This window comes from Brachycentrus maculatus, unplaced genomic scaffold, assembly GCF_059751285.1.
Source record: "Brachycentrus maculatus isolate JH-2025_06_01 unplaced genomic scaffold, ASM5975128v1 h1tg000026l, whole genome shotgun sequence".
Lineage (NCBI taxonomy): Eukaryota > Metazoa > Arthropoda > Insecta > Trichoptera > Brachycentridae > Brachycentrus > Brachycentrus maculatus.
The window spans coordinates 10,657-37,024 of NW_028280780.1; the positions used below are offsets into that span (position 1 = coordinate 10,657).

At 30.0% G+C, this 26,368-nt stretch overlaps 1 protein-coding gene across 1 annotated transcript; it reads left to right on the forward strand.

The window, feature by feature from the left end:
• On the forward strand, window positions 1–23,879 carry LOC148312988 (glutamine synthetase 2, cytoplasmic-like). Its single transcript, XM_088269617.1, has 6 exons — window positions 1–157; window positions 6,575–6,770; window positions 14,852–15,013; window positions 18,931–19,402; window positions 21,677–21,816; window positions 23,321–23,879. Exons 2-6 carry the CDS (start codon window positions 6,584–6,586, stop codon window positions 23,470–23,472), a joined length of 1,113 nt encoding a protein of 370 aa, XP_088125743.1. The 5' UTR covers window positions 1–157; window positions 6,575–6,583; the 3' UTR covers window positions 23,473–23,879.
• The last annotated feature ends 2,489 nt before the right edge of the window (window positions 23,880–26,368 follow it).

Below are 26,368 nucleotides of genomic sequence, written 5' to 3' on the forward strand. Positions count from 1 at the left end.
AGTGTAGTGTTATGAGTACGGCGGAGAGGTGCTTTGTTGTTACATGTATTTGTAAAAATAGATAAGTGAGTAAAGCACCCAAGATTACACTTCTATTTACGATCGGAGGTTGCCGACCCAACGCGACGAATTTCCGCGAAGATTTGATCTAAAACAAGTAAGTACATAAAGGTTATTTAAAAAAAACATCAAAATTAACGACACAAGCAAAAAAAACCAGTTGAGTTTTGATGTATTTACGAAATTTGAAAATATTTTTTTATTGTATGGTAAATGGTATATTAATTTTAGTTTTGTACTGACTTTTCTTTGTGAAACTGCATTTTACATAATAAAATAACAAATCTTTAGTTTTTTTTCACATTAATTCCTTTTATTACGTACATATGATGTACTAGTGTATTTTGATTCAATGTAGGGCCAAACCCTGTAATTTAATTATTAAGTCTGTTACGAAATCATGTTATAAAAGACCCATTTAAAAACGTGCATATCTTGCAAAATAATTTGTTTTCTTAAATTTTAAATATTTTATTTTTAATAACAAATTTACTTGGTACATACCTCTATTTATTAAAATAGTGACACGTGTTTTGATGCGTACACAGTGTTTTAAAACAATGCAAAATGCATCGAAAAATGTCACAACAGATTAAAAAAAAGGTGTTTACCAAGTAAAACGTAAATTGAAAATTGATATATATTACCACAAAGAAGCTGCCGAATCAATTAATAAAATTGTAAATATTTCTTAAAAAAATATATTCGGCACTCACTTTGTTACATTTTCTATAATTTTTTATTTAAATTTCAGTCGGTAAATGCGACTATTTCTTAAAACCCATTATGACACGTGTTTCGATGCATTCTGATCCATTTTCAAACAAGTATATATGAATATATCTCTGATGCATATCTTAAATTATGTTACAGTTATACAATCGAAGTATTTGCACATAAAATCACGTTGGTGATAAATTATTATTTTTTTCTTGTGAAATTATCAGAATCATTTCTTGCAATCAATTTAATGTACCTACCTTTGATATGGATTTAAATGATGAAATGATATTTTTTGGTAACAATGAAACAGGCAAATAAATGGTAAAATAATATTTTTTTAAAGTTTGTGTTTTATTATTTTAAAAATTTGGTATATTTGAAAATAAGATATTTGAGATAGTCGTAGTAAAATAAATCAAAACGACTACTGTTTGTCGTTTTGAGATTGAAAAAATACACAAAAACTTAAAGAAAATACAATTAAAAGTTTAATAAAACTGAACATACTAACGACATACTACATACTATATAACAAATAACAAACACAATTTCAAAAACATAATTATAACTTCGACTGAAAATGACAAATATTCATTAATACTTTTGTTGTTTAGTTTCATTTTTACATAATGGGTCGACGACCTGTTTAAAAACGCCAAAGTTATTGGAAATAACAGTCCAGAGTAATGATAAAGTTATCTGCACTGCATAGTTGACGCGTTATTTTTTCACTGTATATCTAGTATAGGAGTAGTTTTGCGATTTACTTATCTAGTTTATGGCATAATACAGGGGTCACCAATATGCGGCTCGCGGGCCGGAAAAGATTTTCATCTGGCCCCCCGAAAATTCCCTATTTGTCCAAATATTGACATCTCATCAAATATGAAAAAGAATGTGGAAGTCTGTATCACGCGGTTTTTGTTTACATTTATTAAAACTTTGAATTTTAGGGTTTTTGAGTTGGAAATTTTCATGAAATTATTAACTTAGGTAAAATGATAATATTTGTTTTATTATTTAACGGATGAAGCTATAAATTGGCCTTAAAGTAAAGTAAAAAAAACCTTTTCAAAAAATAATTGTGAGATTCTAGACTGAAAATATATGAATGAACGGAGGGGGTATTTGCGATGATCTTTAGAACAGGTAATTCAATTATTTTTTAGGACTACATAACCTAAATTCGTAACCTGTCCGCCTCCGTAGTGTAATGGTCAGCATGCTTGCCTACCGTTCTGGAGGTCCCGGGTTCGATTCCCAGGGGGGTCCAATAAATAAAAGTGATTTTTTCACTCTAATATTTATTCAATATTACACTGGACTGGTACCTGAAGTGGAGGGCTGATCACCTTTCCTTCATGTGTAATCGATCGAGATAACACTGCGTTTATATGAAGCAGTGCCCTATGCACCATTGGGGTGCGGTAAGGGATTTATTACTAACCTAAATTACAGATTTATGAAATTCAATTTTCGCTTAGAATTCTTATAAATTTGTATGTTGAAACATGGTACAAAAATGAATATTATAGGTAATCTGACAAGAATTAATTGAAAATGACGTCGCATTATTAGAATTCGAAAAAATAGACTTCTTACGGTTTATTATTATTATTTATTTTATTATTATGCTTGTGTTTATTATTTTCCCTGTTTTATTTTTTTTTAATTAAATTTTTATAAAGTACAAGTAGTGGTGGCAATACTATAATTATTAAGATAGATAGAGTGAATCACTAATGTGTGCAAATCTAGAATTATTTCTGTATGTAACAACAGTACATACTTGTTTACGTAATGAATTTCTCACAGCTCTACCGCACATCTGTCAACAAAATAATGGCAGTGACGTTTGTAAAAAAAACGTCGGAAGCTTTTGTAAAACGGTGACACATTCTCACCATTCTGAGTATTTAAATTAATGTGCTTCTCAAAGCAAAATACAAGTAAAAATGCTGAAAAAAAAATGCTTCACTGAGTGTATGCTAGCATTTGGCAACACATTATTCTTAGAACGATACATTTGTGACCTACTTACGATGAACATTTCGTATTTCGATACTTTGTTTTGTTTTGGATGTGTTTATGAACTATAATTCAGCGTTTAAAAAAATAATAAATAAAACAAATAAATTAACTTGTTAAAATTATATTTTCTAGCGTTTCTCACGTATGTCATTATAATCCAGGGTTCAGATCTCACAAAGAAATGAAAGAGTTTCTCCTCAATAAAAAGCTTTTTTCATCTCGCCATAGATCTCTCTAGTGAATTCAAGCACTTAGTTTCGAATTTGTACAATATATAAATAAGTTCCAAGAATGTGAGTAGTGTACATAGTGGTAATTGTCAATAATCGGTAGAATTGGTGAATGTTACGCGTGTGTAAAGTGATCACTTAAACCAGCCTATTACATCGTAAGCCCCGTAAATATCCAGAATTCCATATTCCTCTTCATCCTTATTGAGATGTCAAAAAAACACAACTACAAAAATTTAAAAAAATATATTAAAAAAAAAATCATGGCCTGAACATTAGCTGTGTGACCAAAATGGCTTAAGGTCGAATCTCGATGAAATTCTAAAGTTGTTGTTCGATTTCAGGAATCAGATGATCGTAAATCTAGACAATGAAAATAACCATATGGCAGTTATCTATTTACATATTGAAATTTATGTATTTTTATGTGAGCCATTAGCGTATTAGTGATTTTCTTGCTATAAAGATATTTCTCACAAACAATAAAAACTGTTACCCATTTGTTATTTTAATTATCGTACATTTTGGCATAGAAAAAGAATTCAAACTTAATGTTGTTTTATCTTTTGATTTTTTTAAATGTTAAAATACCCATGAAATCGATAAAACGATACGGCTGTTTTTTTTTTAACTTCTTCGGCTACCATCACGCCGTTTATCTGCAGAGTTAAGAAGAGAGCACAGAACGCCACCCTTGTCTATCCTTATATGCTTTTCTAGCTTCATTCACATCCATACATCTAGTCATACATCTGGTGGTCCCAAGTATTTTTTGGCCGTCCTCGTTCTGTTTTTCCGTCCACATTTGCCAAATATACTTGTCATTCTCTTATCATCCATTCCCTTCATGTTTCCATACCACCTAAAATAATGTTTCTTTATATTTTCACCTTTTACTAGTTTAGCCTGATTTTTCTTTTATAATATCTTAAGTTATAATTCTGTCAACAATTTTTCACACATTCGTCTGAAGGAACGCATTTCAACAGCGTTCGTTCTGTTAATTAAAATAACGCCTATGTTAAGTCAAAAGTGTTAAAAAATGTATGTTTAAATCGATGTAAGTTATTATGATAAAAAATAGTATTTAAATAATTATTTAGATTAATTTCTCTAGCTATCAATAATTATATCTTAGTTTTGATGAAAACAATTTCTAATGAATCGATAAATCAAATACGTATTCACAATATTTTCACATCATCTTTTTGATAACAGCCTGAAAGAGTGACCTTATCTCTCTCATAATACAAAATCTACATTAATTTGGAACATTAAAACAAGATAAAACAGTTCTCGTTTATCTATACCGTCATGTGCTTTGTGTCAACAGATCTTTATCGGGGCGATATTTTTAGCAAACAAAACTTCGGGCGACTCTCAGCTGGCAACTAGCAACACTACAGTGAGAGGAATATAGTCCTAATATTGAAGTGAGAAAAATAATACAGTCAGATTATAGTTGTGAGTGGATTATAGTCAGATTATTCAAGTGAAAATTTTACCATAGGCAAGTCAGTCGAGTGAAGAGTTTTTTTCTCAAGTTTTAACTAACTAACTAACTAACCATCACGCCGCACAGAGAGAATAGAACGCCACACAAATTATTCGCCTCTTCCACGTTCATGCATCTCCTCATACACACCCGCCGATTGTTACGACTCCTAACCTGACCACTTTCAAGTATTTGGCATACCCGATCGTGCCATGTTTTTCTCGGTCTTCTTCGGCTCCTTTTTCCACTTACATTCGCCTCATAAATTTGTTTTACCGTTCTTTCCTCACCCATTCGTTCTACGTGCCCAAACCACCACAACACACCTTTATTAATTTTATCGATAGTGCTTACCTCAGCTTTACATTCCTTCCCTATTTCACTATTCGCACATCTATCATACATCGTTTTGTCGCACATTCTTCTGAGAGATCGCATTTCGACTGCATCAGTCTACTTTCATCCTTCTTTTGCCAACTCCATGTTTTTTTACATCAAAATTATATCTGTTATGTACGAGAATTTAAGGTAATAGCGCCAATTAACGACACGCTTTATTAAAATTTGTATTTGAGCAGAAAATTAGATTTGTGTTTAATTTAAACGATTTGAATATGCAATACTTAAAAAATGAAGACCTCATTTTTATGAATTAAAACCGAGAATGAGGGTTCTTTAATCGAAGTTAGTGATTAAATTTTAATATTAATTATTTTAATTATTTTTTCACATATCTGCGTTCAGCAGTTCAACGCAGAAGAATTGACAACACACATGTCAATAAAAATAAAATATTTTAGTTTTTTCCTCCTCAACTGTTTACCTTATCCTGTTTCTATGCTTCTCGTATACTGTCATATAATTATGTCCAACAAAATTATTTATACCGTAATTTATTTTGTCCGTGTTGAATTCGTACAAGAAAAATGTGCCCACTAATTCTTTATAATTGTTTTTGTGTATTTACTTATTGTTTTTGTCTAAGATGGAAGATTTTACTTTTTAGCAAAAAGCCCACTAATGTGCATTTATTTTGCGCAAGGAGTTTTTTAATCAATATTTAAACAACTAAAAAAAATAACCCTTCATACAAGTCAGTTTTTGATTAGTTAAAGATATTGTTTCTTAGCATTCGTAGTTTAAAAACTGTGAATATATTGCACATCATTTAAATATAACAAAACACTCGTATAACACCACTTTAAAGTTGAATAATGTAAGCCCGACTAGTTTCGAAAACATAATTTCAAACTATATTTTCACCTGTTCATGAGAACATCTGTAGTTCTCGAAACTTGTCATGCTTACATTAACAAACTTGAAATTGGTCTTAAACAATTGTTTTATTTTTATATTAAAATAATCATGCTATTCAAAAAAGTTTAAAATAAGATATTGAAACAATGTGTAGGAAGGTCTTATGCCATGGACGCAAATTAAAAAGCTTATTTTTTATGATTGTTGTGTACATCACAGTTGTTCATTCCAAATTTGTATATTTTTTAAAAGAATTTGTGTATTCAAATTGTATTCATGTTTGTATTGTATTCATGTTTGTGTTGTATTAATGTAAAATGTTTTCGAGAACAACAAAGAGATGCAGTTCATTAACTTTTAAATTTTTAAAATATTGACCCCATCACATGCAACTCCTTTAAAATCGTATATAAAGGGTGGAAGGCAAATTTGTGTGTGCTCATATAAGATTAAAAATCAAACGTATACCTTTACGTCGCGCTCGCTTTTTGTCCTTTGAGTTTCAGTACTGAGTATTATTTGATCGGTTTGGTGACGTGTTTTCTTTGTGTTTATACTCCGTACTGTTAAGAAGCAAAACGTCGTGCTTATATATATATTTTTTTCGATAAATAAATAATTGTCTTCATTTGCGCGTGTCCGTCTTCTTCACCACAAGTGTTCCAGTACCATTAGACCTAATAACAGTAATAAAATGTGTGTTTTGTTATTAGATGATAAGATATGTATAAAAACATAATAAAATCGTCAGTTTGTAATGTAAAACTTTCGTTTTCAGGGCCGCAAGATGTCTGGTAAAAGTTTTTTATCAGACTCGCCAAACACTTCCTTTGATAAGACAATAGTGACGAAGTATTCGGATCTACCGAAACCAACCGGAAAGATCCAAGTGACCTACATCTGGATTGATGGGACGGGCGAGAATGTGAGAAGTAAAGATAGAACTCTGGACTTCTTCCCAAAGGACCCGAAAGGTAGGAAATATAATGTAACCTTCAAGTAATGTATTGACGTGTATTGATGGTGTACCATTTCAAAACGATGTTACACGATACATCGAGGTTATTTCTTAACACTAGAAAAAACAAAATCTTTTTTTTTTAAACTTATTTATTTTTTTACAAAAATTGTAATAATATTAGTATATAACCACTCACCGAGATTTTTATGTCTACCGGTTTCGAGACGTACACGTCTCTTCGTCAGGACAATCACAACCATAGCGTTCAAACAATACTACCCTTCACCACCATAGCACCATTTACACACTTAAAACTAAACAAACACGTGCGATTTTTGGTCGACAAATATAAATACGTATAAATATATATATTTATGTATATATATATATATATATATATATATATATATATATATATATATATATATATATATATATATATATATATATATATATATATATACATACACACACACACACGTACCCACACATACATACACACATACACACACGAAGCGAAACGGTTTTATAGCGTGTTATTTCAAATGTCATCTAAATAACATTTTCCAGTTATGTAAAATAAACTCACCATTCTACAACATTTATTTTCTGGCTCAAAGATGTTTTTCCAATACCTTATCAATATTATTTATAAAATACTGAATAGGTTGACACAATTTGTTGAAATTAATTTCAGATTTCCATAGTCATGTGATTTTGTTGAATGTTTTTCTTATCTTTATTAAATTCAAAAATTCCTTTGATTTATTATTTAAAATATTTGACATTTTGAACAAAATAATTCCTTAAATTGTATTTGAATTATTTATGTTGTTTTATTATTCATTCTTACTTCAAAGTCGCAAAACATTTATTAACTTATTATTTATTCCATCAAACACCCTACGGTTTCACACTACAAGCATAAACATATCACCATGTCAACATATCAAAATATATTTTTTAAATAAGAAAAAAAAATAAGGATGTTCAAAAATCGGTACAATGGTGAATATTACACAAGTGATCACTTAAGCCAGCCAAATGATAGCTCATAAACCCCAAAATGCTCAGTCTTCAATCTTCTTCCATATAAAAACTATAGATAATCCGTTTTAGTTAAGAGACTTTAATATACCTCAAAATATTTCATTTGCATATAAATCTAATTATTGTCACATTTAGTAGATTTGTTGTGTCAATAGGAATTTATATTCAAACAATTTATTAAATTTATTGTTATTGACACTTTGTATATTTTGAAGCATATCAGTTGATGGACAAGAATATAAACATTTTTATACCTCACGACTTATAATATACCTGTTTTGAACAAAAAAAAATATAAAACGAAGAAAAAAGGAAAAATATTATAAGATGAAAATATCGGAAAATTTGACTACTGAATTTAACAAGCAGTTCAAATTAAATTATCATAGCTAATATATGCAGCAATAAAAAAAACTAACTATCACACCGCTTCACCGCAGGGGTAGGCAGAGAGAATAGAACGTAACACCAATATGTTTTGCAAAGAAACTTCGCCTCATTTACGTTCATGCATCTCCTCATACATACCAACCGATTATACTGACTGCTGACCAAACCACTTTTAAGTATTTAAAATTAATCCTTAAAAGTGGTCAGGTCAGGTTGGTAATAGAAGCAGAGGAAGACCGAAGAAAACTTGACATGGTCGTGAATTAAAAAAAAACTAATACTCAGGAGTTAAAACAATCGGCTGGTTTGTATGAGGAGACGCATGAATGCGGATGAGGCGAAGAATGTTTGCAAAGACAGATTGGTGTGGCGTTCCATTCTCTCTGCCTACCTCTGCGTGAAAGCGGCGTGATAGTTAGAATTAAATGAGTAAAGAATAGATCGTTAAACAAATTTATGGGTTGAATGTGGTTGGAAATATAAGCAGAGGAAGACCAAAGGTAACTTGGCATAATCCAGTATTTCAAATACTTAAAAGTGGTCAGGTTTTTTTTTAATTTTAAAAGGAATAACCCGCAAAGCGTCTATTTTAGATGATTATCTGCAGGTAAGACAATAAGTATAGGGAAGGTAAATGTGAAAAATACATCACAAACACCCAGACCAATTGAAAATAAATCTTACTTGAATTAATTTTGTAATTGGCGACAATCGAACCCGCGACGCCAGTTTCGCAGTCGAACGTCTACCCAACTACACCACAGCGTCTGTTAGGAGTCTTAATAATCGGCGGGTTTGTATGATTAGTCGCATGAATGTCTAAGAGGCGATGAATGTTTGCAAAGACAGATTGGTGTATTCTCTCAGCCTACCCCTGCAAGTGACGTTATGGTTAGTTACTTATTTTGTAATGATAGTACATCTATTCTCAATATTATTAATATTTAAAGCATTTACTTTGTGGTTAGTCATTTTTACTTATTTATTTTTTTACAAAAATGTTAATAAAATTAGTATATAACCACTCACCGAGATTTTTACGTCTACCGGTTTCGAGACCTACCCGTCTCTTCGTCAGGACAATCACTAACACAGCATGCAAACAATACTTTGTTTGCATGCTGTGTTAGTGATTGTCCTGACACTACTTTGTTTAGTCAATATAATAATTACTAACAATACTTTGTTTGCATGCTGTGTTAGTGATTGTCCTGACGAAAAGACGGGTACGTCTCGAAACCGGTAGACGTAAAAATCTCGGTGAGTGGTTATATACTAATTTTATTAACATTTTTGTAAAAAAAAAATAAGTATAGTACATCTAATATCAATATTTACACTTGGAATCGATAGTGTCAATGACTGGTGACGTGTCCAAATTACTACCATTTACTCTACTTACGAGTAAATTATTTTAACACAAAGAGACTTATGGTCTAGTTTTAGTTCTGTTGTCGAGTCATGGACCTATAATCTCTATTCCAGAGTCCGATTTTATGCCAACTACCGCAAGTTGTATTATATTACTAAGTTGTACATAATGTCATATCCTATCAGCTGCTGTTATTATCGCTTTAAATGAGTAATTTGAAGTGATGCAAAATAATTAATGTCATTAATAGTGTCCCCATTTATTAATGACTAATTAAATTTACGTAAACAATAACAATAAAATAAATAGAGATAGTGTTTTAATTGTATTGTCCCCACTCTTTACTGATAACAGCGAAATGATTCTGAGTATAATATAATATAACATAAAAATCGTGCAAAACTTATTGTATGTCATAAATATGAGCAATTATAATGTTATCGAACAATTGATAAGACATTGGAATAACATGATTTACGTTTTGTACTGACATTTCTTGGTTGGAACTGCATTTTACGTAATAAAATCACAACTTTATATTTACAACATTTTGAGTGTGTTCAAATACTTGTTCACAAATTCTGGATTATCTCCAATTACAGGAGTTATTTTCATCTTATTTTTTGACATCTCATCAAAGATGAAGAAGAATATGGAAGTCTGGGCATTCATCTCACCAATAGATGTCTCTAGTGAAGTTCTAGTGATTCAAGAATAATGTTTCAAAATTGGTTCACATATATTTTGAATTTCCCAAGAATTTGAGTAGTGTGGGGTGATAATGGGTAGAATTGGTGAATGTTACACGTGTGTAAAGTGATCACTTAAACCAGCCTATGACGGTCGTCAGCCCCGTAAATGCCCAGGCTTCCATTATTCTTCTTCATCTTTGATGAGATGTCAAAAAATAACTATACATTTATTGATTTGGCGTTAAATTTGTAGAACTCCATTTTAATTTATGTATTTTAAATCAAACACAGATTTTTTGAGTCTACTAAGTTGTATTTTATTGTTGAAAATTCCTATTGTGACAATCGTTTCGCCTAGTTATGAATTTTTCAAACGAATGTCCTATGGTTTGGAAATCTGGGCATTTACGGGGTTTACAACCATCTCACCAATAGATGTCTTTAGTGAAACTCTAGTGATTCAAGCACTACGTCTCAAAATTTGAACCATATACATATATAGAATTGTCAAGAATTAAAATAGTGTGGTTGTCAATGATGAGTAGAATTGGTAATTGTTACACGTGTGTAAAGTGATCACTTTAACCAGCCTATGATAGTCGTAAACCCTGTAAATGACTTCCATACTCTTCATTTATGTTGAGATGTCAACAAAAAAATAATACTTTGAACTATATAGTTTATTTTTATTCCATTATTTATTTAATGAACGGCTAATGCCTTTAATGGCGATTGCTTGGTTCACAAGCTGTTCTAGTTCTATGCTTCCTATGTGCCCATACCATCTCAATTGCTTTTCCTCTACCTTATTTTTGCGTGTAAGTTTGAGTGTAATAGACATCAAATAGCCAGGCACCGTGGCGTAGCTGGGCAGACTGCGAAACTGGTGTCGCGGGTTCGATTGCCGCCAAGTGCAAAATACATTCTAGAAAGATTTATTTTTAAATGGTCTGGTATTTTGTGATGATTTTTGCACATTAAACTTCCCTATATTTACTATCCCACCTGCAGACAAGCCTGTAACAGAGATTTTGAGGGTTATTTTTTTTGTGGAAAAAAACTTTAAAGCTTAAAAAACTGAAAAACTATTCTATGTAATAAAAAAATAATCGTTTGCCCCAAGATTCGAATCTGGGTGATTCTTAAATCCAATCACTCGCCTTATCCAACAAAGCTAAACAGCTTGTCATTTTAGAATACCAATTTCGATAGTGACTTTTATAACACCCTGTAATTGTGTTTTAAAGTGTGATCCTTTTATTGTGACCATCAATCGGGCTCAATGATAAGTGTAATAAAATAACCAATCATTTTTATTTAAGCACTTATTGGTAATTAATTGTTGATATTTAAGCTCAGGACTGATCACCTAGCCTTCATGCAATCAACGCCTTGTGTGTGTAAAATATTTTTTCATTCAAACCCTTATCCAAGCCCCAATGGTGCATAGGGCACTGCATCATATAAATGCACTGTTATCTCGGTCGTTAACATATGAAGGAAAGGTGATCAGTCCAAGGTTATATTAAATAAATATAAGAGTGAAAAAATCACTTATATTTATTTGACCCCCCCTGGGAATCGAACCCGGGACCTCCAGTACGCTACGGAGGTGGACAATAACTAACAAATAAATATTAATAAATAAAAACCGAATGTTTTTTTTTATTTCTTTATTTATTTCATATTCTTTGTTTATATTCTTTTTATTATAATTTTATATGGGCACAAGTTTAAAAAAAAAAAATATTTTAATTGATTTCCGCATTAATAACGCAGTTCTTTCATATAAAAAAGACTAAGCTCTTGTGCTTAGAGAGGGACTTATACTTATTGTTTATTTTTTATGTTTGTTGGTAATATGATTTATTTTTCTTAAAATTTTATTTTTTATTTCACGTCTTTAAAAAAATAATAATTATATTTTTATACTATTGCGTTGACCTTTCAACCTTTGATTATTTTGTTTATTATACTGCCTGTACCCGACGTTGCTGTGGTTGAATCTGGTTAAAAGGAAAAGAAAGAAAAGCTATATTACACATTTTAAATTTGTTCAGATTCAGAATGCTTGAAAAATTAAACGCATACAAAAGGTGTGCAATAAAACACGCTGTCCGCCATGATCAATGCTAAGTGATGCGTATGCTGCTTTGAATTTCAATAGATGGCGCTGCAATTGCAGTAAAAAACAGTTTTTAAAAACACGTTTTACCTCATATTTCATAGATACGAAAAAAACACCTGACATAAACGCGCAGAAAAACTCATGCGTATTTTAACGTCGTGATTAAATTTTAACCCTTACTGGTCCAATGTCGAATCTCATTCGACATCGATTTTTTCTTCTTAGGTCCCATGTCGGATGTTATTCGACATTTTTTCCTCATTAGTATTATATATTTAAATTTCAAGCTTACATTTTTGTCACTCGTATCTATTACAACAGTTTGTGGAGCAGAGGAGATTTTTTTCCGATTGGAATGTAACTGTCTACTTAGATTATGTTTTTAATTTCTGGGGACCGGAATGGGTTATATAATCGGTGAACAGTTTTAGAAGATTTAATATTTTGAATAAACAAACGTGAAATTTATTATTTAAATAGATTATAGCAATACTGCCACAATAAATTACAAAGATGCTTTACATACAAGTCAAATACTAAGTTGTCTCATAGTTTAAAAATATTGATTTGCGTATCTCTTGGCATAATTTCAACTGTGGTGGCAATTATCCATTCCAATGCATTTGTCAATAATAATTTATTTGAACGTAAAATTTGAAATAATAAATATTCGCACACTATTTAATTTACAATTGGTAGGTAGCATTGCTTCGTCATTTACGAATATCGCTCACTCCTTTCAAGAACGTCATAAATCAAAAAGCTTTATTTTTCAGAACAACGTTTTCAAATATTATTTAAAACAACTCCTGTAATTGGAGACAATCCAGGTTTTGTGAACAAGTATTTGGACACACTCAAAATGTTGTAAACGTTTTTAAAGTTTAAAAATATAATGTTATGTTCTAAAAATAAATATCAAGCCATTTATTAAACATTTTACTGCGCAACAGATCTTTTTAGGTAAAACCTGAAGGCTTTTTCTCCATTTGAAAAATATTCAGTATATTTAAATAAATAATTAAACAAAACCTTTTCTTCAAAATTAAAAAACAACACTTTCTGCCATGTAGCCAGTAAATATTAACTTAAAAATATGCCTTTTTGCTGGGATATAGTATATTTTCGGGGCATTCCGAAAACATACACAAGTGAAAATTGACGATTTTTAATTTATGACGTTCTTGAAAGGAGTGAGCGATATGTATATTACTAAATAACAATATTTTTTTTTAATTTCACGTCAAGAGGTTTAGTCCACAGGGCTTTGAATTTCAAATTGATTTGATATTATTAGGAGTTTTAATATTTGCAATGTGGTTAGTCATTTCTAATTTTTTTATGAAAATTTTATTAATATATAACCACTCACCGATATTTTAGTTTAATAGTTACTAGAAGTACCCGTCTCTTCGTCAGGATAATAACTATACTACGAACAACACTACACTTGCAAATACAAAAAAATATTAATCACACGTGTTTTTGGTCTGCCCAAGTATCAACATGATATATATACATGATACATTTATGTATATCTATGAAAATTAATCGCCTTTTAGACATGTTAATTGAAAAAAATACAAAGAAAAAAAAATTGTATCATTAATTAAGTTTAAACAATAAACATTGAGTGTAAGTCCCCCTCCAAGCACAAGAGCTTAGTTTATTTTTCGGAGAAGCATAGCGTTACTAGTAAAACATATGTTAAAAGAAGAAATATCTGTTAAATTAATTAAATTGTGATATTTTATTGTTTATTTTTTAATCATTTCTTTAAGTCCCTCAATTTCACTATGATATATAAAATAGCAATAAAATGATATTTTTTGCTCTTTTAATTATTGTTTCGGCATTCACTTTGTGGAAAGACATGATGACATTGTTAGTAAGATCACTTGTTTTTACCACTTGAGTTGATAAATTATAGTGAAATAAGGAAGGAATGCAAAGCTGAGATAAACATAATCGATAAAATTAAGAAAGGTGTGTTGAGATGGTTTGGACACGTAGAACGAATGAGTGAGGAAAGAACGGTAAAACAAATTTATGAGGCGAATGTAATTGGAAAAAGGAGCAGAGTAAGACCGAGAAAAACATGGTACGATCAGGTATGCCAAGTACTTGAAAGTGGTCAGGTTAGGAGTCGTAACAATCGGCGGGTATGTATGAGGAGATGCATGAACGTGGAAGAGGCGAAGAATGTTTGCAAGGACAGAGTGTTGTGGCGTTCTATTCTCTCTGCCTACCCCTGCGGGGAAGCGGCGTGATGGTTAGTTAGTTAGTTAGTTTTTTAATGTAAGAAAATTTTATTCTGTAGCCCGTTTCTCAAGAAAAAAGTGTTTTCATATAATATAATGTATATTTCTCCTCTGAATCATTACAACACCTTAGTTTCCAAATAAATTTTCGTGCTATGTCACATCATACAGTATATTTTTGTTTGATTTATTCTTCCGTAGAGATTCCGGAATGGAATTATGATGGAAGCTCTACAGGACAGGCCTCGGGAGAGAACTCCGACATATTCCTGTTTCCACGGGCCATCTATAAGGACCCTTTCAGGAGAGGAAACAACATCCTTGTGATGTGCGACACCTATAAACACAATTATGATCCTACAGGTAAGAAAAAAAAAACAATATTGTATTGGCAATCACTTTATGGTAAGACATGATAAACTTTTAAATAAAACTTGTTTTTTACCACTTGAGTATTACATTTGTTTTGGAAGCTGCAGATGCTTCTGAAACGAGTCGTTTAAATCTAATACTTAAGTGGTAAAAAGCAATTGTTTTATTTATAATTTATATACAAAGTAAATCCCACACAAAAAATAAAAGAAATATGATTTGTATTTTAATACATTTTTATCATCAAATTTGTGCCCCCCATTTTACATATCCTACAATTTTTTTTTATTAATTTGGATTGTAACAAAAACATTACTTCCGTCTAATAAATACAGTTCACAGTTCAATAAAGTCCAAAAAATGTACAAACGAAATGAAAGGTACATAATTTATAATATTTTGAGTATGTTATGTTTGTTGATAATTTCTGGGTTTGTCTCCACTTAATTCTCATATGTATAATGATTTTTATTAATATCTCAACATAGAAGAAGAAAAAGTTAATCTTGGATATCCGGTAGATATCATAAAACATTGCAAAAAGTAACATTTGTAAGAGGTTTATTTGAAAAAGTGCCAATTTTATAGGCAATAACATGAAGTACTGTGTAAGTACCAGGCGCGTTAAATCCATACATGCTCCGTCCTCTCAAAAATTTAATGTATAAAATATATTCCTTTTTCTATTATTCGCCCAATTATTAATATGTGCAATCTTTATATCGAGGGGTTTGTTTTGGTGATTGATTAAGTTTAAGTTTAAAAAAATATTATGTTCTCTTAATACTGAGGTGGATACTGGCGTTAAAATAGAATCTGAGTCTTGTTCAAAAGTGACTTAGTGAAGTGTTGTATTTATAGTATATTATATAAATAGTAATATCTCGTACTCCTTGAGATGTGATTTTAGAAAATAAATCGCAAAAATTACGAAAAGTGCGAAATATCAAATCGACCTCAAAGGATGACAAAATTATGTTTATGGTCACTTGGTTCATTTGTGAATATTCAAACAGTCTTTATACTGCCGTTGCTTTTTGAATGTGTACTATGTTTTATGCCATTTATACAAACTCAATAATATTTAAGTATACAGATTTTTTTAAATCACTTAAAAAAATAATAAACATAAAAGTCATCGCACTGCACTAATAGATATCTATTTTTTTTTTAAATAAGCGATTGAAAAAAAACAATTCATTCAATTCATACAGGGAGATTGAATTGATAATAATTAAGATATTTTACGATAATAATTTCATTCACCTACATATTGCAATATGTGTGATGATAAAAAGACGTTGATTAATTAATACCGATTTTTATGATAAGTAGTTCAAGCACGGACGTGTTCGATAGTGTTGTTTTATTGTTTTATCTAATTAGTTTTCGCAACAAAGATAAATTAACAATGAAAAAATAACAGAAAAAATTATCAGTATTAACTAAACACAAAATATATTTTTTATCTAGGAGTTATTGTAATTTTTTTTAATATTGAAAGCATTAACTTTGAGGATCATATTGATATATCATTTCGAGAAATAAAAATACTTTGTGTTTTGATCCACTCACATTTTTATTAACCAACTAGCTTCGGCAACAACCTGTTGCCCTCTTCAGGGTTTAGTCATAAATTAAACCCTGAAGAGGGCAACAGGTTGTTGCCGAAACTAGTTGGTTAATAAAAATGTGAGTGGATCAAAATACAAAGTATTTTTATTTCTCGAAATAATATTGTGAGTTTTATTTATCTGAAATAAAAATCGTTGATATTGCATTAATTAAATGCAAAAGCGAAGTAACGTAGATGGAGATAATCTTACGACAAAAACTGAAAATACCCACACTATCTTATTCTTCTTCATCAGTGTTGAGATGTAAAAATATTTCTTTTTAAAAATAATTAAATATTTTAAACATTATTTTTTTATTTTCACCTGTCGATAAGAACATTTGTACTCTTAATACTAATAATGTTTACATTACTTAAAAATCTTATAGTTTATGAAACATTAATGGTTTTATAAAAGCAGAATTTTAAAAATAATAAAAAAAAAACTTTTTTTTTATGTAAGTGCAGATTGAAATGTGAATTTAAAAAAAATGGTTAAAAAACTTATAAACATTTTACCTCTTCAAAAAACAAGACCACTTCTGTCTAAAGATCTTCTAAAATTTATTCATACTTACATTACCTGAACAATGCAGTCTTTTGATAAGTTTACTTCATATTAAAATTAATTTTGTCAATTATTTTCAAGCTTGCTTTAATTTTAATGTGTTGTCTTTCTCGCCTCATTTCTCAACCTTTCTTAGCTTTAATAAATTAATTATGATACAATAAATTTCATTTAATATTTTTTTTGCATTTTTCGAGTGCATGCCATACATGTATGGAAATGAAGCATTTTTTGTTGGCAAAATAATAATGAAGTAGGCTAAATGCAGTCGAAATGTAATCAAGCACACAAATGTGCGGTGCAACGATGTATGACATATCGCTCATTCCTTTCAACAACGTCATTAATAAATAAAAAAACATGATTTTTCAGGATAACGTTTTTTTAAGTTTTTTTTAAAATATAATACAATGTATTAAAAATAAATATCAAGCCACTTATTTACTGTGCAATAGATCTTTTTAGGAAAGGTAAAAACATAAAAGATAAAAAGGTTTAGGTTTAAAACCTGAAGGTTCTTTCTCCATTTGAAAAATATTTAGGATATTTAAAAAAAAAATTAAACAATATCTTTCCTTCAAAATGCAAAAACAACACTTTCTGCCTGTAGCGGGTAAATATTAAGTTAAAAATATGCCGCTTTTGCTGGGATACAGTACATTTTCTGGGCATTCCAAAAACGTGCCCAACTTAAAATTGTCGATTTTTGATATATGACGTTGTTGAAAGGAGTGAGCGATATGTTCGAATGGTGAAATAAACAAAAATTATAAAAGGTTGACATAACCATTCCAATAATTTTTTTTAAAAAGTGTGTTGCGATCGTTTGAACATATGGAACGACTGAGAGAGGAAATAACGGTAAATCAAATGTATGAGGCAAGTGTTGTTGTAAAAAGAAGCAGAAGGAAAATGTTTTATAATCGAGTTCTTCAAATACTTGAAAGTGTATAGGTCAGATGTAGGAACTATGGCGTATATGTATGCAGAGATGAATGAATCTAGAAGAGGCGAAAGATGTTTTTAAAGACAGTCACTAGTCTGATGATCTGTTCTCTCTGATCAGTGAAAATAAATTTTATTGATTTCACACTACAATATTTATTTAATATTACCCTGAAGCACAGGAGTGATCTCTTTGCCTTCATAATTAAGATTACACACTGCGTCAGTACGATGCAGTGTCCTATGCACCATTGGTTGCGGATAAGGGTTAGAAGGTTTTTCTTCACATATCGCGTAATTTGTATAAGAGAGATCTTTTATATTAAAATATAACTTTGTTTTAAAATCACTATAAAGGATTTTATAGTGATTAAAAAAAAATGTTACATTTTAATTATAAAATGGAAAATCACACTGTTAGTGCTTCAAATATTAATTATATTTTTTTAAAAAAGAGATACTAATAAAAGAGTTTTTACTCAATAAAAAGCTTCTTTTCATCTCACCAATAGATGTCTCTAGTGAAGTTCTAATGATTCAAGAACAACGTTTCGAAATTGGTTCATATATAAAGAACTTCCAAGAATTTGAATAGTGTGGTTGTCAATAATGGGTAGAATTGGTGAACGTTACACGTGTGTTAAGTGATCACTTAAACCAGCCTATGACGGTCGTCAGCCCCGTAAATGCCCAGACTTCCATATTCTTCTTCATCTTTGATGATATGTCAAAAAATTATATAAAAATAGAGATGTCTATTCCTACGTTTATTTGTTTAAGAAACCAATCACAGGAAAAGGTGCGACGAGGCTTACATGCGTTGCAAGGACGAAGAACCATGGTTCGGGATAGAGCAGGAATACTTCCTCCTCGACTTCAACAACCGGCCGTTCGGCTGGCCGAACGCGGACTGCCTTCCCGTCCCCACGGCCAACTACTGCGGCGTGGGAGCCAACAAGGTGTTCGCCAGGGACCTGGTAGAGGCCCACTACACTTGCTGCCTGTACGCCGGAGTGGCTATTAGTGGCACCAATGCCGAGGTCATGCCGGCTCAATGGGAGTTCCAGATTGGCCCGTGCGTCGGGACCAAGGCAGCAGACGACCTCTGGGTGGGCAGGTTTATCCTACACCGATTGGCTGAGGAGTTTGGCATCGTTGTCAGCATGCACCCAAAACCAGTTCCGAATTGGAATGGATCAGGAGCACATACAAACTTCTCCACCAAAACAATGAGGGAAGACAATGGAATTGTGTAAGTACTAAAACCACATGAATTTGAATATGTTTGTAAAGTGAAATTGCATTATGCATGCAGACAGCTATCTCATGCATAGTTCACCTCGTTGGATTGACGTGTTGTAATGGCAAGTACCTAGATCAGTTTTGCTACAATCTAAGATCTCTCTTCTCCATCTTATGCCTCATTTCTTACGGTTGTGACCCTTGTGGAAGCAATGAATCTTTTCAGTTACATTTGACTGCGCTGTACGTAGTGCTCCAACCACCGAGGTGCCTGCTGCTGACTTAACTTGATCGGTCCATTGTGGTGGGGTCTTCCTCTCCCACTCTTCCCCTCCAGACTACCGATCACAACCAGTCGCTCCTGGCTATCCTCGTTGCCACGCGTAACGTGTTCAAAGAACTGGAGAAACCGCCGTATGCAGACATTAGCCAAAGTCAAGCCATCCAAGTATGGTTCCTGGCGAATGGACTCGTTGGTGCGTCTAGCTTGAAATTCGGAGCATGCACCTCCAACACCACATTTCGAGAGCGTAATTTTTTCTTCTTTCTGATACTTTTATGGTCCATTCTAAGATATAAATTGGAATATATTTAAAAGGATACAGATGACTAAATAAATGAAGTCAAGGTTAAGAATATTATGGCTTTATGGGAAAGTAAATGTAGAAGGTATGAGAGAATAGTTATAATGGCTAGAGCACTCCAGATTGCATACCCGTATGATGTGTTTGTACACTTAAGTATTATATGTACAGCATTCTTAAAGAAGTTATACATATACTGTTAAGCTAAGCCAGAAAATATTTTATTCGGTTTCTGCTTAATTTGTTTGACTTCCATTTCTGTTGTATTTCCTATTGTGCCCATCTATTTTAAAAGTTGGCAATCATTGTAGCAATTATTACTTTGTCTGTAGATGTTCTAAAGAGCAACAAAGTGCAACAGTGAAACCACTTTTATGTTTTTAAGACAGAATAAACTTCTTCTTTCTTGTTGCCTTTACCTATAGCTTAGCTTTATCCTATAACACATTTTACTTCATATTTCAATCACCTCATAAAATGGCCAAAATATTCGAACTCTTTATTTATTTATTTATGTTTTGCTAAGGATATACCACTTTTTCATAAAATCTATTGTTTACTAAGTAAAATTTAAATGGATAGATTTTACCACAAAGTGACTGCAAAATCAATTAATGAAATTATTCTAACTATATTTCTTTACGGTGCCGGTGATATAACTTCTATCTTTTCCCTAGTATATTTTTTTTAATCTTTAAATATATTATATTTGGATCATTCTGTATACCACCACATTTCAAATGCTTCAATCTTCCTTGTAGTAGCTTGGATGAGTGCCCAACTCTTGATGCATTGATGCCCTGAACTTAAATACAAACTTAAATATGCATTCAAAGAAAGGAATTGAATTTTTAAAGTGGAATTTCAAATCATATCGTCACTTTATCATTGGATATGTGGACATATTTATAAATGTGTCAAAGTCAATATGTCAGTATGTTATATTGTCGACATTGCCTAATCACCGAGGTGTTCAGCTGTCTGCCAATTTAAAGTATTTACAGATATGATAATTAATGATATCACTGTCCAACAAATTAATTTCGATTCGAATAATTTGATTGGCAATAATACTAGTTGACGGATGTATGCAGATAATAAAATTGGATAAAATATTATTCACATATAAACACAATCGCGATCCACGAAATGATCACGAATTTGTACTAACATTCTCAATTTCTTTTCGATACATTATTGAAAAATACTGCATAAATATATGTTATCTATGTAATTGAATCTTGAACTGCTTCGTTATTAGTGTATTATCAGATAAATTATCCATTGAAAGAAAACAATAATATGTCAATCGAGCTGTAATATGTCACGCGCTGCTGTTAATCAATCTGGTTAAATGGAATTGGAAAAAATAAAATTGAAATATGTTTAATTTCACAACGCAGCTATCAAGAAGCACGCTGTCTGCCAAGAGCAACGATTTGTACGACCTATATTCTCATTGACAGATGGCACTGCCATTACGGTAAAAAAATGTATTAAAAAAAAGCTGTTGAAATGTTGTTTCAAAATTTCCACGCAAGAGGTGAATAACTTGAGGTGAATAACTTGGAAAATTTAAGATTTTTAACAAAGTGAAATATACATCAACAAAATAATATATAACAAAAAAATGTTTTTAAAATATTGTTATTTTTTTATGTCAAGATCGTAGTATGGTAATTCATGTATTTTTTTTGTAGTGAGATAGAAAAAGCCATTGACAAGCTGTCGAAATGTCATATGAAGCACATCAAGGTGTACGATCCCCATGGAGGGAAGGACAATGCAGAACGCCTAACGGGAAAGTTTGAGACTTCCGACATCCATGATTTCAGCTCTGGTAACTTTAAACATAGCCTTCTAACTTTTAACAAAAAAAACTAAAAAAATACCCCATTTGGGCTTAAAAATTAAGAAAACTATTAACGGAAAATAAAAAAATGGAAAAAAATCATTGCTTCTTATATCGAACGCTAGATTTTTCATACGGATGATATAAAGTAATATTTAAATATGTAAAATAATTGTCTTAACTTGACATAAAGCATCTTTGGCCATTGTTTTTTTATAAAAGAAGGTGGAAATTTAAGCATCTCAGTGCTTGAAACTTATCATTTACCTGGCTTTAGTTATCACTTTTTAGTATTTGTGTATTGTTGACCATTCTGGCTATTATAAAACATCCATATTCTATTATTTTTTTTAAAGATGTGCATATAAGAAATGTGTAAAAAGTGTTATATTATTTATAATTACAATTTAATTAAATTACAAAGTAAATTAAAGTCTCGAGCCAATTTGACATTCCTGAATGTCTGCCAGATAAATATTACACATCGTATATAAAAGACCGTGAAAGTATAAAAATGACAAAAATAATGAATTATCATCAACACTGACAAAATATTCTGTATCTCCTGATTGTATGCGACAATTTATTCAGGAATTCTAGAAATCGAATGATAATAATCAACAGTTTACTTTGCTACATATTTTTGTTTTGACGTTTATCATAATGTTTTAAATTATTTTTCATTTGAATAAATAAACCTTGTTTTACGTCAAAATTATGACGCAAATTGGATAGATATTACCACAATGTGATTGCCAAATTGGTGAATGAAAAAAAAACAAAAACAATAAATGTATAAATATATATATATATATATATATATATATATATATATATATATATATATATATATATATATATATATATATATATATATATATATATATATATATATATATATATATATATATATATATATATATATATATATATATATATATATATATATATATATATATATATATATATATATATATATATATATATATATATATATATATATATATATATATATATATATATATATATATATATATATATATATATATATATATATATATATATATATATATATATATATATATATATATATATATATATATATATATATATATATATATATATATATATATATATATATATATATATATATATATATATATATATATATATATATATATATATATATATATTATATATATATATATATATATATATATATATTTATAATCATCTCCAAGCAGTGATAAAAAATGCGCTAAGAGTATCGCATTTTTATGCATTTTTATATATACGTATGCATACATGTGTGTATACGTATATATGGGTTTATTTATTATTTAGAATAAAATAAACTAAATAATAAATTATGGTATTTATTTATTAAGAATAAAATAAACAAATAAATAAATACCATATCTTTTGTATGTACATACAAAGATAAAGCTTGTTTTTTTCTAGAAATCAAAAATATATTTTATTCGCTTTTCAGGGGTCGCCAACCGAGGGTGCAGCATAAGAATCCCAAGAAATGTTGCTGAGCAAAAGAAAGGGTATCTAGAGGATAGGAGGCCATCATCCAACTGTGATCCCTACGCTGTAGTAGATATTATTTTGAGGACTTGTTGTCTTAACGAAAAATGAAAATAATTCACAGACAGCCGCGAGATCCTCACAAATATATTTTTTGGTTCATTTTATATTAATTTTATGTAATTTGTATATTTAAGAAAATTTTAATTTTAATTTACGTGTAAATAAAATCAAAGAAGATGTTCACTTTTAAAAAATACTATTTTAACAGAAAATCCCTAAAATGATTGCTCAAACCGTTACCAACATTTTTTTTTAAATTTAAGATTTAGTTTCAGTAGAAGATTATGATTTATATTTCATTTTATGTCACTGATAGCAAACAAAAAAAAACGTTTATACACGTAAAATATAATATTCTTAATAAAACAGTGAATGAAAAAATGGAGATCTATTTGAATATTTTCCACACAAAAGCAAAAAAAGTACAAAAATAAATTGTCATTATAAAAATAAAATGTAAGAAAATTTTTTCTCCTATTAATTTTCAGAATATAAAAAACTATCATTATTTTTTATCATATTATTTAATTAATTCATAACAATGTTTCATTCCATTTTATGTACTTTTTTTAGAATTAACGACATATTATATGAGTTCAATGAAAATATTATAAGCCTGAATTTTTGTTTGGTTTAAATATATTTAAAAAAAATTTTAGTCACCCTGAATTTGTTTATTTTTTTAAATATTATATTATAAACTTGCATAAAATCATAATACCGGAAACATTATATGTGAAATTAACATTTGTATTAAGTAATATTTTTTCTTTTTCATAAAATATATCTGTTTATTTATTATCATCAATAAAAATCATGTATAAAAAACGACTTTTTAATTAAAATTCAAATGTCAAATTAAAACCCTCTTCTAGCGTCGCTGGATGTTTGAACGCTTTTTGGACAATCTCATCATGCTGATGTAGTTCTAACGACCATTTCAAACTATCCTAACACAGTTATATTTTTCGAGATACAATTTTAATATTTTCCATACTTTTCACAGGTTCATAAAAAACCTTTGCGTGTGTTGTTTGACAGCCTAGAGCTTCTGTACCGAATATTGAAATGTGGTGGAAGGTTTTAATTGCATACAGTTATGTGAACTTTAAGAGCTAGTAGAGTTATCGAAACACACTGTTAAAATATGAAACTAATACCAACTAACCGAAAATTGGACGATAATTGTGAAGGGTTCAAATAGTGAATGTATTACATATAACGATATCCTTGTACTTTTTATTATTGACACACATCCGCATCCAATGTTGTAAAAAAATGGACAAAATGTAAAAAGCGAAGAAACAACAGTAAAAAGTAAGGTACAGTTGAAAATAGAAACAGAGGAATACGGTAGATAACTAAGCATGATCAAGTATTTCAAATATTTGATACAGGTCAGATTAAAAGTCGGAATATACGGCGGAGATACATAAATGTGGAAAAGGTGAATGCTGTTCGCAAAGACAGATTAGTCTGGCATCCTTTTCTCAAGAAGTTTCTCTGAAGCAACGTGACGGTTCATCAGTTTTATATGAATCAAATTTAGTTTTTTTTTTTATATATCTCATCAAAGATGAAGAAGGATATGAAAGTCTGGGCATTTACGGAGCTGACGATCATCATAGACTGGTTTAAGTGATCACTTTACTTACGTGTAACATTCATCAGTTCTACCGATTATTGACAACCACATACACTACTTAAATTCTTGGAAGTTCTATTTATATAAAAGAACCAATTTTGAAACAATGTTCTTCAATCACTTGAATTTTACTTAAGACATATATTAATGAGATGAAAAGAAGCTTTTTATTGAGCAGAAACTCTTTTCTTAGTATGTGAAGCCCGAATCCTGGATTATATGAGATATCAAAAATAATATGCTAAATAACTCCTTAAATTGGAGATAATTCAGATTTGTAAACAAGTATTTAGACACACTCAAAATGTTGTAAGTGTAAGGTCAAGAATATTCTAAAAATTAAAAATACTTTTCTTTTTGATTCTCCGATACCTACGATACTGTGTACGTACATGTGAGGGATTTTGAGAACGTCTGTTTTGTTGAATACGGTTTTTATTTTCCGTATTTAAATATCTGCAAGTTCAATTATATTCTTAAAATAATATGGGAACAAAAACATTTTTAAATTTAATAAAAATTACGTTTAGCCTTCTTATTTTTTATACGATTACAGAGGTAATTTATTGGGTTCTATAAATCTCATAAAAATATTAAACCGCGCTCACCTTTATTTGGGCAAAATGTCAGAAAAGAATATAAGCGGATTAAGGAATAAAATGTTTTCCGTGGCATTGCGACCACCATGAAATACAATTGTTTTTATTTATTGTTATTTAATGATAATATCCTTTTTATAATTATAACGGTTTTCTTTAAATCCTTTCCAAAATGTGTTATAAATGAAAATTGTAATGAATAATAATAATTATCCTTATGAGTAATGATAATGATAATTTAGTTTTATATAAATAGGAAACCGTAGCAATTTCACTGATGATGGAATAGTTATTCCGAAACCGGTAGCCATGAAGTAGTGTTTTTAAGTGGTATTACGCAACGTAAATGATGTTTTTAATATATGTAAACGTAGCATGATATATTCGGCTGTCCAAATTAAAAACACAGAAAGGGACATTTTTTTGTAGTAGGTTTTTTTTTGCATTTATGGACTAAGTAGACTCTACTTAGTCCAAAAATACAAAAAAAAACCTACTACAAAAAATGTCCCTTACTGTGTTTTAAATTTGGACAGCCGTATTGTATGTTCAAATTGTGATATATGGAATAGATGCAAGGCTGAGATAATCTTTATCGATAAAATTCAGAATGATGTGTTGAGATGGTTTGGGCATGTGAATCAAATTAATTAATAATATATTGTAAAACAGTTTTATGAGGTAAATATGGTTGATAATA

Bases quoted from the DNA above. Each gene is read 5' to 3' on its own strand.
- LOC148312988 (XM_088269617.1), top strand. From the start codon at position 6,584: ATGTCTGGTAAAAGTTTTTTATCAGACTCGCCAAACACTTCCTTTGAT. The intron at 6,771-14,851 runs GTAGGAAATATA...ATTCTTCCGTAG, and splicing joins CTTCCCAAAGGACCCGAAAG to AGATTCCGGAATGGAATTAT. The intron at 21,817-23,320 runs GTAACTTTAAAC...TTCGCTTTTCAG, and splicing joins CATCCATGATTTCAGCTCTG to GGGTCGCCAACCGAGGGTGC.